This window comes from Calliphora vicina, chromosome 4, assembly GCF_958450345.1.
Source record: "Calliphora vicina chromosome 4, idCalVici1.1, whole genome shotgun sequence".
Classification (NCBI taxonomy): Eukaryota; Metazoa; Arthropoda; class Insecta; order Diptera; family Calliphoridae; genus Calliphora; species Calliphora vicina.
In genome coordinates, this window is record NC_088783.1 from 25,979,961 (window position 1) to 25,998,111 (window position 18,151).

The following is an 18,151-nucleotide window of genomic DNA, read 5'->3' on the forward strand; positions in this document are numbered from 1 at the left end:
TATTTATTTCGTTTTCATTAACTTGCATTGAACAACTAAGTAAAACAACTTGTATTTTATTTAATATTTGTTTGTTTTATAAAATAATATTTTATGTTCCGGAAGCACTTGTGTGAAACATTCTGGAGAGAACGGAAAAAAACGTCTCCATGTTCAAACAATACCAGTATTCTTACAACAACTATATTTTAAAGTAAAAATAAATCAAGATGTTTTGTTTATAGTGCAATTTTTATTTAAATTAAATGTTTAATTCATTTAAAATTTGTTCAATTTAATTTGATTATCTGCAAACTTAATAAATATGCATATAAATTCATAAACATGAAATGAATTATTTTAAAAATATTTGCCAAAAATCTCTCCATAAAAAACAATAATAAATAAAATTCAAAACTTTGTTTGTTTACTTTAAACAACTAAAAAGAGGGAGAGAAAAAAAGTCAGAATTCGATGACAACTCAGGGTTGCAATTACTTGAGGTTTTTTGACTTTTCATTTGATTTGTTGCCCGTGTATGCGTGTTTTATTTTGCAATTTATTAATTTTTTGAAAAAGTCTATCTAATTCTGCATATCAACAATGTTTAATGATGTTACTGTTTTAAAACTTTATTTACTATTATGTATTATACCAGAAATTGTTTTATCTTTTCGCAACATGTGTTTGTTTTAACTTTTTATGAATTTCAATACGCCAACAAATAAAAGTTCAATAACCGCATCTCCAGTTTAAAATTCATACTATTCCGAAATAGTTCAGTTGTATACAATACTCATACAAATATAAATTCCACTATAAATGAGTTCAACAACATACTGAAAGGGGAAGTGAAATAGTTGTCAGTTTTGATTCGTATTTTTTTTATATTAAATACGTCACAAAGGTATTTGTTGTTGTTTATGCATTATGGCTTTAGCTTCTTTATAAACTTTTAAGAATTGTTCCAAAATTCATAAAAGTTATTAAAATATTTGGTATTTCTAAGTTTATACAGCTCTAGTTGCTCCGTTCCTCAGTATTTTACTTTATATATCATAAAACCATTATTCTGAAACACCTAATGGTTATTTGATATAATTTTCTAATATAGAGAAATGTACATTGAGACGAGACACTCCGTTACAACGAGACACAAAAATACAACAAATCATATGTCTGATACAACAACAAAATACATTGACTTACATGTATTTTGTTGTTGGGATTTTGACAACTACGTCTCGTCTCTATGTTACCCTATGATTTCTAATCTTTTTAATTTTTATTTCAAATTTGTACTTTTTCAATTTTAACACTTGTCGCACAGCCCAGCAAAAACTTTACTTACTAGTAAGCCAGCAAGTAATATTGGAGCAACGCGATAACTACTTATTATTTGACTGAAACACTACTTACCTTTGTTCGAGATTTTTAAAAAAATCATGGGTCAAGCTTACAAATGTACTTACAATCATTTAAGAAATATGTAGTAAATTCACAACAATATGTAGCTAAAAAACAAAACACAACAAATATTGCCGTGTGTGGGAATCGAACCGACACATTATTTGCATGTATTTGACAGCTGCTAACTCACTGCTCCATGTACGAGTTCTTTTATTGTAAGTTAACGATGGTTTTAACGTAAACATATAAATTAGTATAATATGAACAAAAAAATTAATGGCTTTGACAGGTGGCGAACCACGAACGTCCCGTTTTCCAGTCAAACACACTAGATAGCTGTGCTAAATGCACAACTTCATTACCAACCAGTATAAAAATAAGTACCTATTCTACTAAATAAAATAAGGTGCTTCACAAAATTTTTGCTGGGAGGCTCTGTAGTTTAGAAAAGGGTTTTCGTAAAGAAAATTTAGTTTTTACGCTAAAAATTTAAATGAAATTAGTAAGAAGAAATCTAAATTAAACCTAAGGGACAAAAAATACCCGAAACATGTTTGACCTATATTGTCCCAAACAGCACCAAATGATTAGTTTTCATTATTTCTTTTCAGAAATCCATTTTTGTATGAAAACATTTTATTATTCAAACATTAAAATCAACAATGTTTTTAATATTTTAAAAAAATTGGACTTATTTTAGCCACAAGTACACTTAAGGGTTAATTTGTGTAACATTTTTTCAAATTCTTAGCTATTATTTTGAAACATTTGTACAATTTAGCTATGACATTGTTAGCTATGACATTTTCCCTTTTTCCATCTTTTAAGGCCAAGAACGAATCAAGCCAATTTACGAAACTCTGTTCTGAAGTGAAACGTATCCCAGAGACAGCGTTCTGCATCGATCGAAACCAATAGTAGTAAGACGGGGCAACGTCTTGATTATAAGGCGAGTGAGGTCAAACCACTTCATTCTAAATACTTTTTAACAGGTATTGCAAAATGTTGTCATGATGGAATATTACAGTTTAATGTCTGGCCGCATATTCAGGGTGTTTTTCGGGCAATGCTCGGTACGGATCCCAGTGATGGTCTGGCCAGATTTCAGCACACTTTTGGTCCCACAAAATACTGATTTTAATGGATCCATTTTTCATCGCTAGTAATGATTTGGTGTAAATTTTCTTTTATATCGTTCAAGCAGCATTTCAGACATACAAAATCGTCTTTCGAGGCCTCTCGGCTTCAATTCGTATGGTATCCAATTTCCTTGATTTTGGATGAATCCTGTGTTTTGAAATTGCTGATTGAGTAGCTCCCAATGATTTTTCAAGCTCTTGTTGAAAAACATATATCGAGGGGTCACTTTAATATTATATTCAAACACTAAAAATTTGGTTCAACTAGCAAAAAATTAACCCTTCTCGCATGGCTCTGAAATTTAGAAAGTAAGATGAAATGTAAATTAATCCTTTTAACCCTAAGGTCCAAAGTACCCAAAAAATTATTAACCTGTATTGTCCCAAAGAGCGCCAAATGGTTAGTTTTTCTTATTTCTTTACAGAAATGCATTTTAGTATGGATAAAGTTTATTAATCAAATATTTAAAGTGAACAGTGTTTTTTAAGATTTTTAAAAAATTGGACTTATTTTGATGCCAAGTTCACTAATACAACTTTATTATTTTATTAGTTTTTATAATGAACAGTTAGTCAACACATTCTTTTAAAGATCAGTAATAAATTCTAAAACTAGCACGTGAGTTTTATTAGAAAACATATAAAACTAAACGGTCGGATTTCTTTCACATACTTCGGAAGATCTTCAAGCTAAATATTAATAAATTTTCTATTAAGACAGACATAAAATAAACCAAAAAAACCACATGGAACGTGCTACTTTTTTCTCATATCGTTTGCATATTAAATGAGAAATATGTTATTTTTTCTAATTTTGTCACCCTACAAATGGCATTCAATACTATATTAAAGCTTTGCTTATATGAGTGACAATTTACGAATTCGGGTGGAAATTCCAACTATTACACTCTACTACTTGAAACCCGACCTCATGGGGGTTTTGTAGGCTTAGGTGAGGACATACTAAAATCGTTTTCAAATATTTTGAAACACCATAAATACATGTCATTTTAAAGCGTAATCAGTTTTCTTTCTTTAAAAACACTCTTCACTTTAAATAAGGACAAAAACTGACTGATCGATAAGTTGACGAGTTTTACCTTACCCGTCTTATAGTCCAGACCGTGCCCCGTCCGACTACTATTTGTTTCGATCGATGCAAAACGCTCTCTCTGGGATACGCTTCTCTTACGAACACAGTATCCGATATTGGCTTGATTCGTTCTTGGCCTCAAAATATGAGCAGTTATTTTGGCTCGAAATCCATATGTTGCCATAAAGATGAGTAAAGGTCAAAGCTAACAATGGCCAATACTTTGAATAAATTTCTGTTGTACAAATGTTCCAAACTAAAAACTAAACTTAGTTTAGTATTTTTCTTTTTAACAAAAAGTAAAACGACAATTTTTGGAATAAAACCAACTTGAAATTGAATTTTTGTTTAATATTATTGGGTTTTCTTCAAGTTTTACTTAACATCTTTACTTAATTTTTGATTTAATAAGCAAAACATTGTCAATTCAAAATTAAATATTTATTTTTTGCGAATTAACTGTATTAATTGGAATCTAACGAAGTTAGAACAAAATCTAATGGAAATTGAAGCCATTTCGATACAAATGGGTGACAGGCCTGTGTATAGGCAAAATTAGAAATCGAATCAGTTTATCTCTTTATATTAAATTTTTAATGGATTTTTTTATTTGCATCCAATTACATTTTAAGACCAAAGACATTTTTTAGCTTTTTAACGAAGTCTACATTCCCTAAATTTCCCGAGATCCCGGGAAATCAGTATTAATTTCGAAATTTCCCGGGATCTCGGGAATGAAAAAGTGCGGGAAAAGAAAAACACTACGGTAAAGTCAATTTATATGACTTCTTCTCTAATTCACATCCATTTTTTACATATTTCACAGAAACTAAAGACAAGTTCATGGTATTTCTCTACCATCTCTTTAAGATATTCAATATTGTGGTTCAATAACATCTTGTAATCATCAGATTGCTTTATCTCATATTCATTGTAGGGTATCATTTAGCCGGCCTTGACTGCTGGTATTAATTACTTGTTCGTTCATTTTTGAAATTTGTGTGCTAAACAAGTTCATAGAACTCTAAACAAAATGTAAATAAAACATAAACATCACATTTCAAGTCGTGGAGTGTGATGTCTCCACAATATTTAAAGAATTTATTATGATTTTTATTTTTTCACAAAAACTAGAATAAATTTATAATTATAGTTGTTGTATATTTTAGTATTTTTACAAGGTAAACGACTAAAGAAAAAATACTCACAGAGAGATAGATACTTCATACTAGTGCTGCTGATGTTGGTTGTTCAAAAAAAGAAAAAGATTGTCTACACATAAATTTGTTTCAACTTGATTTATCTTTTCAAGTTTTTGTTGTCATCATAAACATCGTACAGTAATAGTATATCTGCTGTTTTTCTTTTCTTTTTTTTGTAATTCTGAAATTCTTGTTTCTTGTTGTTTGCATTTCGTAAATATTGGCGCCTAAATTAATAACGAATATTAATCAGCCAAATGATTTGATTTATTTTGATCAATCCCGTTTTAGCTATGATTGATATCATAGATTTGTTACAAATGTTTGTAACATATGTCAAAAAATTAGGATTTTTTTTAAATATTCTGAGAAAACTCTTTGGTTTATTTTGTCCATAAAACCAAAATTCAATGAAAACAAACCACGAATTAGAATTTTGTTAACACTATTATAACATCTGACAATTTAATACTTAAAAGTAGGACCTAAATTTATTTTGTTTTATGAAAAATTTTTATTAAAAAAATATTTATTAAAAAACAATAAAACATAATTTTCATAATAGGGTATCTTAAAAATCAGCACTATTATTGTTTTTTAATGTGTTATTGTTTTTATTATTCATTTGAATTTTATTTGAAATACAATCCTGATTTAAAAGAATTGTTTTTTTTAATTTGTTTATAATAAAGTGGTTAAACTACTAAATATTTTTTTAATTTCTAAGAAATTATATATAGAATTTGACGTCATTTAATCTATTATGTTTACTTGCTAACAAAAGAAATAAGACATTTAAACAATACCCCTATAAATGTTTAAAAATTAGCAAATCAATTATAATACAACATACATATGGATGTAAAAATAACATTTAGTAATAATTAATATTAATCATACGCACTGTGGTGCACAGTTAATTAAATGTTAAATATTAAGTGTGTTCTAATTTTCATATACGATAATAGTAAAATAGGGATAATAATTTCTAGATTATAAATGAAAATGTTTTCATAGTAAAATAAAATAGTTTCCCAATTCACAAACGGTGTTGTATCAAGATGTTGTATAATTTCTTAATTGGTTTGTTTTTGTTTGAAAAATAATTTACTATACAACAACAATAGATTAGTTAATTATTCGAGTTTAATTTTGGTCGAATAAAAATTAATTTTTTTTTATTTTTCTAGTGATCAATTAATTTCTTAAATTTCCTCGATTTACAAACAAATATTATTCGGATAATTTACTAAAATATATTAAAAACTTTATTTAAAATATAGGAAAAATACGTGTACAAAATTTTATGATGATAGTAGGGTATTTAACATATTCATGAGCTCTTCAGCTCAATTCCGAGAGGACTTTAATCGAGTACTCGAAAATTGTTGATCGAATAATTTTTTAAACTGAAAACTTTTATCCATTTAAATAAAAATATTTTTTTTCCTCGATTATTCCAAGAATTTGAATTTTTACACCCTATAAAGTATATATACTCTGGATCCTTATAGATAGCGGAGTCGATTAAGCCATGTGTGCTTGTCTGTCTGTCTCTTTGTCCGTCTGTCTGTTGAAATCAACTTTTCGAAGCACCCAAATAACTTACATACACGATTCATACATGAATATCTCCGTAATTCTTCCGGCTCGGTTGCTATTTATAATAGAGAAAATCGGTCCACAAATGGCTGAGATATAAGGACAACATTGATTTTTGACCTATATCTGGATTACTAAGTCATTAATATAGACAATATGGATATCTAGTGATAGATATTTCAAAGACCTTTGCAATGACGTATATAATACCATAGTAAGTTGGACATACAATGGGTCAAAATCGGAAAAAATATTTTTTAACCCGAATTTTTTTTTCCACCAAAAGTTTTTTTTCTCCCAAAAATTTTAAAATTAAAAAAAAAACATTAAATTTAAAAAAAAAACAATTCGAAAAAAATGTTTTTCCAAAAAATGTAAAAACAACTTTGGAACAAAAAAAATAAATTTTATTTACCTAAAATATTTAAATTTTTTATTTTGAAGTATAATAACCATAAATATGCAGAGATTCGGATATGGCAATTCTGTTTTATTGGACTTCATAGAATTCGGAAATACTTATACACCGCACAGTAGGAAATTTGAGCAACTTTCTAGGCCAAAATTAATTTCAACCAAAGTTTTAGATCGATTTGGCTGAAATTTGGCATTTAAGAGTTTTTCATGAGCACGCACAGCTAGGTTTTTTGATTTTTGTAATAGTTGAGCCTAGTGCCACCTTAACGACCCATTTTTACAATAAGTTTGTACCTTTTGCTGTAACGAAACATTATTTAAATCAATTTCAGTGATTATAAAATTGTAAACAGCATCAGTTTATTTCTTTTTACTTTTTTCACAAATTCAAACATTAGAATGTTCGCTATATTTTAAGCTGAGGCTTTCTGAAAGAAAATGATATAATAATACTGCAAACATATTAATAATTACAGTGACCATAAATACTGTTAAAAAACTTGAATATATATTTTCTCTGGGTGTATGGACTCCAACAAAACAGAATTACGTGAGAAGATCGGCATAATATTTTTGTTTACTTTTTAAATTAATTTTTAGCTCACAATAAAATGGGATACATACATCTTGCGTTTGTTAAAACTGGTTGCAATCCAGAAATACTGTCGTTTATAAATATGTATATTATATTTTATAGCCAAGCTATTCAAATGAGTCAGAGTCAACAAATTCCCTAATACTAATCATAATATTGACGTTTTCAAAATTTCAGGATACGAGTCACGTACTGCTTCATTTAGAACTTGATGCTATTTTTGCATTTTTTATTTCCCCAGAAAAACGTGTGACAAAATTTTTAAATAAATATAAAATTGAGCAATATATGGAGAAAATATTATTTTATTCCTGAAAAATATCCTCCGCGCAAAAAACAGCTATTTTAAATAATTCATTTCAAAAACAAACGTTTGTCGTATTTGAGATGAATCAATATTTACTAATTACCAACTGATGACGACTTTCCAAACTTTGTAATACTTATTTAAAACTATATGTATTACGATCATTGACGTTATTAATTATTTAATTAATTATTATCATTTTCATTTGATTAATTACAAGTTTGTTACAATGTCTCAAATTTGTATACATTCCTCTCAACTCGTTTTATTAAACAAATTGTATTGCGTTGTTTTTATTTTCGTTTTTTTTTAGCAAACTATTCAGTTATTTATTACTTTAATTTATTTCTTTGAACAAAATCATTTGAATTTATTGCGTATTAAACAATTTTAAGAATTTTTTAACAATAATACCGTCTTTTAAATTTTTAAAAATATGTTTACAAATATTTAAACAACTTTAAGTAGACGTGCATTATAATTATAACTTTCAAAAACAAAATTGTTTATTAATAAAAAAAAATTATGTGGGAAAAGGAAAATACGAAACACTCTTACAATTAAGGAAATCAACAATTAAATAATAAAATTTTAATATTTCTTTTTAATAAAATAAGTAAGTAATTATAAGAAACGTTTTTTTTAATATTTAAATGGTATGTGTCACTATACAAAATTCCTTTGATGACTTTTGCAACGGTACAGACTCTTTGTATATTGGTTGGGGGATTAAGTGCTTAAAGTTTCCCTTTATTGATCTAGATATTACCACATATGACTACATAACTACTTACAACTGGCGATAATTTATGTCTATACACTTTATTATTTAATAGCTGTTAATAATGCATAGTTAATTATTATATTTTTCTAGTAATTTTATTCAATTTTCTAACATCTCGTGTAAACGAGTTGTCACTGGCAATTAAATTATTTAAGACGTAAACATTATAATTTAATAGAGAAAAGTAAATATGTTTTTTTAATAAATAAATTGAAATAGATGGGTTAAATTCAATTCCTAGAATGAAAGGCAGACGAATTGAGAAAATTGTATAGACTTAATTGAAAAAATCGATTAAATATTTATAATTTTTAAGAATTTCTCTAAACTTTCTCTGTTTTAAGGGCAATATTATTTATCAGCTTAATTTTCTGATTACCGTTACTATTTAATTAATTTTTAACACCAATTTAAACTTAACCCCTGCTATAAAAAAGAAAGTAGGCTGTGTCGAATCTTATATACCCTTCACCAAAGTATACTTTAAGATAACGATTGAAAGCTATGTTTTGTTAAAAAAAAAGTTTTTGCTGAAAAATTTTTTTGGTAAAAAATATTTTTCTAGAATATCATTAGATATCAATATTGTCAATATCAATGACTTGCTGATCCAGGAAAATAAGTATGAGAGTTTATTCGGCTGTGCCGAATCTTATATACCCTTCACCCAATTATACTTTAAAATAAAATTTTTTAAACTAAATTTAGTTTTTTAATTTTCATTTAAAAATTTTTTTTTTAATATAAAAATTTTATGGCAAAATTTATTTTGCAATTTTTTAATTTAAAAAAAAATTAAATTTATTATTGAAAATAAAATTTTTTGGTGAATAAAAATTCGAGTTAAAAAATATTTTTCCCGATTTTGACCCATTGTATGGCTACGGAAAGTTTCAACATACAGACGGTCACGGATATATCGTCGCTGCTATATAAAACGATCCACAATATATACAAAATATTATTTAACCCGAATTTTTTTTCATCAAAAAAAATTTTTTTTTTCATAATCCTTTTTCAAATTTTTTTTCTTTTTAAATTAATAAAAAAAAACTTTTTTTAAAAAAAAGTAAATGTTGAAAATACAATTTAAAAATAAATATTTTTAAGAATGATTAATATAACTCTCTTACTTGATCTATATCTGGATTATAAAGTCATTAATATAGACAATATGGATATATAATGATAGATATTTCAAAGACCTTTGCATCGGCGAATAGTACGAATAGTCGAACCTACAATGGATCAAAATATTTTTTAACCCGAATTATTCTTCACTAATAAATTTAAAAAAAAAAATTCTAGACAAACTTTTTTAAATTTTTTTTTTCAAAATAAAGTTTGTTTTGAATTTTTTTTATATTTAAATTTATTAATGAAAAAAATTCGGGTTAAAAAATATTTTGATTCATTGATTTGATCCAAAAAAAAATTTTTTAATATCTTTATCTAAAAATATTTAAAATTTTTCGGCACAGCCGAATATACATATCTCTCTTACCTGTTTATATTAAAACTTTTCGGTTTTGGGTCGGAGAATTTCCTTTTTTACCCCTCTGGATCCGCGCCAATTTAATATAATAGCTTAGGGATTTAAATAAGATTGTAGCCATGACCGATACCTACAAATAGAAGATTTGTGACTTCGGTCACTATCAATTCTTAATGCAGTCATTTCCCTAGAAAGAAGATGCTGACCAAATTGAAATTAATATCTTTTTGATAGCTCACTGAACCTAAGCAAACTTATACCGTTTTCAAAATTCGAGCATGTACCGGTTATAAAATTATTAGTTATTAGTTATTAGTGTTTTATCAAATTATTTAAATTTTATTAGATTTTTTTTTAAATTTTTAGCATTTGGTTTTCAGATGACAGGAGGCCCGAAAATCGAAAAAATCCAATTTAAAGTCAACAATAATATACAAACTAGAGTTGGGCATAAACGAAGCTGATTTCAAAGTGGGAGAAGTAACAAAAAATATAATATCTTTCTTACAAAAACTTACATCTGCACATAAAGTCTATAGAGCGTTTAAATCTTAACTTTTTATGAAATTATGAAATTTTCCCATCTCTGTTAAGGAAACGTGTGTCCCGTGTTGTAGCAAATTTATGTAAGTGCACACTGTACAGTAATAATTGCCCATCAAAAGTAAACGTATTCACTTAACAGATACGAATATGTACATTTTTGCATCCATACATCCGAACATCACTCATACCACCTGTGTTGCAATAATTTTTATTACGAAATGCAAATACACACACATAGATACTCACACCCAAAGTCACAAACACATTTAACTTTAAATGTTTACTTTTTTTTAAACAAATTTATAGCAATTTTATTTATTTCTTTGTTTTTATTTTCCTACTGTGTTTTTTTCTGTTTTCTGTTGATATGTATTTAAATGCGAGCACAATTGTCAAAACAAAAGTTTAATATTATTTATTATTTGTTTTTGACTTGTTGCTCTTTAGTTAAAAATGCAAACAAATTGAAGCTGTACCTTAAGGTTAAATGGAAAATTTTATTTTATTTAACATGTCTATAAAATTTCAATAAAATTTCTATTGTATTCGATAAGTTTTAATAAATATGTCTATTAGAAAATTTCAATAATGTTTTTTCCGCCATTAAATGTGTTAAATAGAAAATTTTCCATTAAAAAAAGCGAAAATTAATTCAAATAAAACAAATTTCGCATATATTTGTGAAAATTTCAAATTAAACAGTAAGTGTGATTTTTAACAGCAGAAATAATCAATTTTTTGTTTGAACGAAGAATCCAAACAAATTATTAAGAAACTGTAGTTCATGTAGAGAAATGAGATCATTTCCTGTGTTAATTACAGTGTGTTATATAAACAAGATCCTTATGGACTGTTATTTGAAATTGTGATGGAGTTATTGAGGCTCATGATTATGAATTTCTTTACTTTACTAATGTATATAGTACATACTTTTAAAATATCGGCAATTAACAAAAAATCATCTGTATATGAGGAGCCGCAGAGCAAAAGGTACTTTTTTGCTCATATAAAATTTTTGGGAAATTGAGTTTTATTTATTTCGCCCCCTTAAAAAACTGCATTGAACATGGAAATGGTAACAAGTTTCTTACTTATAAATAGATACATCTAACTGCCATAAGTCACCCCATTAAATGTTAAGGATGTTTGATATAAAACCATTGTAATATCGCCAAATGAATCTTTTTTTAAAAAAATAAAGAATAAAAAGTACGTTTTGTTAAAACAAAATTAAAAATAATGTTTTTAATTCGTTTTTTTTAAACGATAATATTTTAAATGAATGTTTTAAATATATTGAAATTAAATATATTTGGTCAATTCACAAGGTCTCTTATCAGTCATATTGTCATAATGTCCTAATATATCACGATTCTGAGGCTCGGCTTAACCGACTCTTAGGCATTCAGCACAGGTGTCTTCTGGTTGGTTACGATAACACAATAAACATAGCATACAGAGTAGTATTATTTTAGGAAATTTTTTGCTTTAAAAGCAATAAAAAGCATTGTGAAATATTAGGACATTATGACATGATAAGAGACCTTGTGAATTGACCAATTATTTTAATCGTTTTATACTAGTGTTGTACGTTTTGTTAAGCACAAATTGTTTTAAAACCCAAAATTTTTCCAAAGTTGTATTTTTAATTTTTTTAAAAAAAATGTTTTCGAATTGTTATTATAAAAATTATTTTTTTTAAATTTAAAAAAAAAATTATTTTTTTTGGTGAAAAAAAAATTCGGGTAAAAAAATATTTTTTCCGATTTTGACCCATATACGTCGTTGCAAAGGTCTTTGAAATATCTATCATTAGATATCCATATTGTCTATATTAATCACCAGATATAGGTCAAAAATCGAGGTTGTCCTGGTTTTTTCCTCATATCTCAGCCATTTGTGGACCGATTTTGCTGATTTTAAATAAGAAACTTCTCGAAAGCATGTCTGCCGGAAGATTTGGATCCCGAAGATATCTGGAGTCTTCCGAAAATTAATTTCAACAGACTGACAGACAGATAGACATACGGACAGACATGACTTAATCGACTCCGCTATCTATAAGGATCCAGAATATATATACTTTATAGGGTCGGAAAATTATATTGTGGACATTACAAACGGAATGAAGGTGAAGACTCCAGTTGCCTCTCTTCAGAGGAACCAGTGCGATATTTAATTTCTATGTATTTTGCTAAGAACATCATTTTTTTGCCAATGTATTATTTCTGCCAAAAAAGGTGTATTATGTAAGCATACTCATAATTTAATGAAACATATAACTCAAAATACGATTTAGAGTACAAAAAATTTGATGTGTGGAAATCCACACATGAGGGTAAACAACGGACATACGGTTTTTATTTTGATGGTGAGATGTGACAGTTCATTAAAAAAATGTATTTGGAAAAATAGTTCATGCTAGTGCAAAATACCTTATGTGTGGAAAACTACACATGATGGTAAACAACGGATAAAAGCTTTTTTGAAATAAATAGTATTTGGAACAATAGTTAAGGTTTAAAATCGGTGTCGCTGTTTAAGAAAATCAAGTTTTCAGCTATTAGTCATTTTGTCATAATGTCCTAATATATTATAGTACTTGTTGTTGTGTTTTAAACAACAACAAACATAGTTCAAATAGTCTTATTAGTTTAGAACTTTTTTGTTTGAAACACAACAAAAATTTGTTTAAAATATCACAATATATTAGGACATTATGACAATATGACCAAATAGTAGACCGTGTGAATACCCCAGATATGTTTGTATTATGTGGTTAAATTAGATTCCCTAAATATTTGCCACTTTTGAACTTACGTTAATAAACATAAACATTTGTGAAATTTAGAGTTTTGTCCATCAAATAACAAATTTTGTTAAGCAAACTTTATCACTTTTATTTGAATGAAATATTTAGGTAAAATACATTTTTATTTCCGTTTTTCTCCTTAAATTTTATTAGTTTTTCCAAATGGTTACAACGGCTGTAATGCATGTCGAAAATTCCTCAGCTACAAAATGTACTACTATTTTATATTGACCTTCAAGATCAATACCATGCACATCATTAAGTTCTACACGATTTTCGATATCATTCATGTGGTAGACAGTCTGAAAGTAAATGATAATAGTTTTTTTTAAATCTAATAATCTAGCAAGCACCAGTGGAAACAAAACAGCCTTTATAAATATTACACTTTATTAATGAATAACGTTTTAAGGATTTGTCAAATTATAGAAATTCAATTTCGATTTATAAAAATACTCACTCCTTTTTGCGGTGGACAAACACGTTCTTCTTGTGGTACTTGCTTTGTCAGAGAATACCACATTTCCGTTGGATCAAAGGCAGCTGTACAGAAATCATTACGTCTCATGGAATACACTGTTTTTTCCCACTTACCACGTTTCCATTCAAAAACCTCCAAATCTAACTAAAGTTTTTAAAATTATTCTCAATAATATGTTCTACAATAATGATAATATTTACCTTTATCAAAGCATCTTCTGGCAAACCAGCTTTAAGTGTTATATTGCCATTAGTAATTAAGGTTTCCATATCTTCGGCATATTCATGCCTCAAATTAAGTTCCATCAAATCGGCCACATTTACATTGCCGCCATTGTCTGAACTTGAGCACGGTTGAAAGAAACTATTCTCATCGGCCACTATAATGAAATTATTGCCCTTTTTCAAAGGAAAACTCTATTATTTTATTATGAAAAAATATAATTTTATACTTTTTCTTTTGGACTTACAATACAAATGTTCGTTATTAATAATATAATTAAACATTTAAAGTAATTAAACATTTCAAATGTTGCTTTTCCACCCCCAAATACTAAAAATTTCAGTTCTAATTAAAGTAGTTAAATGATTTGTTGTGTTTAAATTTGTGCTAAATATTTTGTAATTGCTATTTAATTTATAGAAAATGTTTTTATAGTAAGCGTTGAATTATGGCAGTAATTAAAATTTAATTATTTTTAGATTACAAATCAATAACAATTTTTCCAAAGAATAAAATAAAACACAGCTTATTGCAAAACGATTGATTTGATTTGTATTTAAAAATTACTGTATGAAACTTTTCAGTAATTAAAATAATTGTTAAATGCATGCCAATTTCACACCTATTTCCGTATTTAACAGTCAGAATGTATTTGTAACGAATGGGGATTCTCTTTAATTGTTTAACTATTTTCAGTATTTTGTTGGATATTCCCTTTTTTCCATTCGATTTCCGAGTCAAGGCCTTGAAAAATTTAAATTTTTAAATTTTGCCTTACCTTGGTTCGCTTTTTAAAAATATAGGGCTTACTCTTGGACAGATTGGACTCAAATTTGTTTTGTTAGTTATACAACTAAATTACCAATAATATACAAGCGATTTCAGAGCAGATCCAAAAATTTTGCGCAAAAGTTGACTTAACTCTTTTTTTATTAAAAAAAAAAACTTTCTTTAAGAACATATAACAATTTTATGTTTTTCTTTAAGTTATCTTTACGGAAAATATTTTGGCATAAAAGACATGTTCTATTTTTCGAATATGTCGCCCCTACGCCCTTCGGAATTTGACCAATTTTTTTTATCAAAATTTCAACTTTGCACCATATGTTCTAAAATCCCAAAGCTGGGATCCGAAAACGGAAGCAGCTTTGAAAACCTTGATGTGTTCCCTATTTATCCCCAAAGTATTTTCCGAGCCCCAAAGGAAAGGCAAAATTGTAAAAAAAAAATGTTTTGAGATTTTCTCTCCAATTTTTAGGATTCCCTTTGACACTTTGTTGTTTATAATGACAAATTTAAAAAACGTTGAAAATTTCATTGAGTTTTTTTAATAAATAAAGATGTTATTACATATTTATTGAATTTCTAAAACTAAAATTTGTATCAAAATTTTAATAGGATTGCATATATTAGGAACAATTTTATCCATATTTATTCCGAACTAATTTTATTTTTGTTTAAATAAGTTAATTTTTGGTCTTTCAAAAAAATTCAAAAATTTTATAAATTTTCTTAATATTTTATTCAACAACAAATCAATGGTTCTGACTTAAAATATGAAAAAAATGCAATATTTTTGAAGGACGAAGTTTTAAAGTTTAACTAACAAAACAAATTCAAGTCCATTAGTTCCAAAAGTAAGCCCTATATTTTTAAAAAAGGGGACCAAGGTACGGCAAAATTTTAAATTTTGAAAGGCCTATAACTCGGAAATTATAGGAGATAATTAGCACACGCAAGCATGTTTTTCAGGATATAGCCGCTTTCCAAAAATATAAAAATCTTTGAAATGGATGGGAAACACGTGTTTAAAAATGTTACATGTCGAAGATACCCTACTTTGAACCCCAATAGCTCCGCCCCTGAATCATTTGTAGGCATAATAATTATTGGAATATCTTAATATAAACGTTTTATTTAATATTATATACAAAACGTGTTGAACAAAAGTTTTTAAACGTATGGAAAAATATTTGATTAGAAAAAATTATTATACAAAATATTTTTCAAAGCAAACTAAAATATTCATGTTGTTATATAAAGTGTTTTAACAATAAGGATTATTTCCAACAATAATAACTTAAAGTCGAATACTCAAATTTCATCCCAATCGAATTAGCCGTTTAGGTTGCATGGGTAGCCACTCTTCAAGCAGTCCATTCAAAACTGATCCCATTGTGATTATAGAAATGCCAGATTTATTTCCAAAAAAATTTTATTCTGCCCCACTGTGCATCGTTTTCTTATATTGTATATATTTTTTGTCTTCATTCTTGTAGAAATTTAAAAGTTTCCATTGTTTTTATAATCCTATAAATGTATTTGTGTTAAAATTTTTATATTTTAATAGAAAACCTTGTAAATGTGAGATCGAAAAAACCTTAACAAACATCCTTAAAACTTTTAACCCAAGTATTATTATATTTTTTTATCAAGTTACCTTTAAAACGTATGTCAGTTTAATGTCAATAAATTTATTAAATATTTTTAACAAAACCCAACTTGGTCCTACAAGTTGGGCAAACAATCAAACGTCAAACCGTTTCCTATGTTATTAAACAGTATCGGGAGACCTTGTCTATTGATAGAAAACCTGATTCAGGTAGAATAAATGGTGCACATGATGTTTCTAAAGCCAATAAATAGAAAGCATTTTCAAAAGAACTCCCATCACATCTGGTAGGTAAGCAGCTACCGTTGGTACGAAAAGTTAAAGCCAACGCAGCTTTAAAAACATACAATAATAACATGACATGAACGCTGCTTAAAATAAGAGACAGAGCACGGAAATTGAAGTCTAGTTTTATAAAAAATATACCTGCTGCATATTGGATGACGAAACTTATGTTCTGGCAAATTTTTCGCAGCTCGAGGTCAAAGAAGCCAAACATTTGTTACAAAGGGCTCTATAAATACCGAAATTTACATCAAAGAATGTTTACAAAACAGGATGCTTCCATTCATACTTCTTAATGTGTCCAATTATTTTTGGCCTGATTTGGCATCCTGTCACTATAGTAAGCAAGGTCTTGAGCGGTAAAATAACAATAATGTAGTATTTGTAACAAGAGAAGCAAATCCTCCAAACTATCTGGAGCTAAGGCCAGTGAAGAAAATTGAAGAGCACAAAAAAGGTGTCCAAAAGTGTGTTAGATTTTAAACGGAGATGGACTACCAGTTCGAACAAAGCGACTGAAAGCTCTATAAACCTTAATGGAAGGGTTTCCGGAAAAGGTTCATAAATTCTTCACTATTGATTAGAACTATAAAAATAATATTTTTTGCAAGTTGTAATAATAATTTCAATCAAATAAAGAAATCAAAACTGTAAGTTTAGTGGTTTAATTTTTATTAACATTTATGTATGTTAAGAATTTTTCGATCTCACTCCTTATTTTATCTTGGGGGTGAAATATTTCAATGTGTTAATAACGGAATGACAAAATAAATATACCCTCCATATTTTTCGATGGTGGTTATAAAATTAACGCAAATTTGACTGCAAGTATTTGCTTAACCCTAAAATGCCGAACGTCCTACATGTAGTACATATAGTTCTTGTTAACAGGATACGTAATGTTTATCAAAGTAACCTTTATTTTTGTTCACATACTTAGGAAATATTTTCATATTTCCCATATTCAGTCATTATTGAAATATCACGTTTGTACGGTAAGTAAAATTTTGTACATTTACAAGTGAATAAATACTATTGGGGGATTCAGACCCAACAAAAATTTATTTAAACTAAAAAATATTTTATGACATTATGACAATACGACCTAATAGGAGACCGTTTGAATCCCCCATATATTTTTTTGGAATTTATATTTATGAATAATAGCTTGATTGTTATATGATTGAACGTTTCAATATTATTCCCTTCATCTTCGTGAGAAGGGTAAATATAAGTTTATCATTCCGGTTGTAATTTCTACATTTTTCATTTCCGACCCTATAAAGTATATAAATTCTGGATCCTTATAGATAGCGGAGTCGACTAAGCCATGTCCGTCTGTCGGTCTGTCTGTCTACTGAAATCAACTTTCCGAAGCCCCCAAAAAACT

The 18,151-nt window shown here is 27.6% G+C and overlaps 1 protein-coding gene across 1 annotated transcript; it reads right to left on the bottom strand.

The window, feature by feature from the left end:
- Nucleotides 1-13,530: 13,530 nt before the first annotated feature.
- Nucleotides 13,531-14,457, bottom strand: LOC135958292 (uncharacterized). Its single transcript, XM_065509192.1, has 4 exons — nt 14,332-14,457; nt 14,063-14,260; nt 13,842-14,006; nt 13,531-13,683 (listed from the first exon to the last, which is right to left on the bottom strand). Exons 1-4 carry the CDS (start codon nt 14,383-14,385, stop codon nt 13,531-13,533), a joined length of 570 nt encoding a protein of 189 aa, XP_065365264.1. The 5' UTR covers nt 14,386-14,457.
- Nucleotides 14,458-18,151: the final 3,694 nt, after the last annotated feature.

Coding starts and splice junctions, on each gene's coding strand:
- LOC135958292 (XM_065509192.1), bottom strand. CDS start 14,385: ATGTTTAATTACTTTAAATGTTTAATTATATTATTAATAACGAACATT. Junction 14,261..14,331: donor TAATAACGAACATTTGTATT/GTAAGTCCAAAA, acceptor CCTTTGAAAAAG/GGCAATAATTTCATTATAGT. Junction 14,007..14,062: donor CAGAAGATGCTTTGATAAAG/GTAAATATTATC, acceptor TAAAAACTTTAG/TTAGATTTGGAGGTTTTTGA.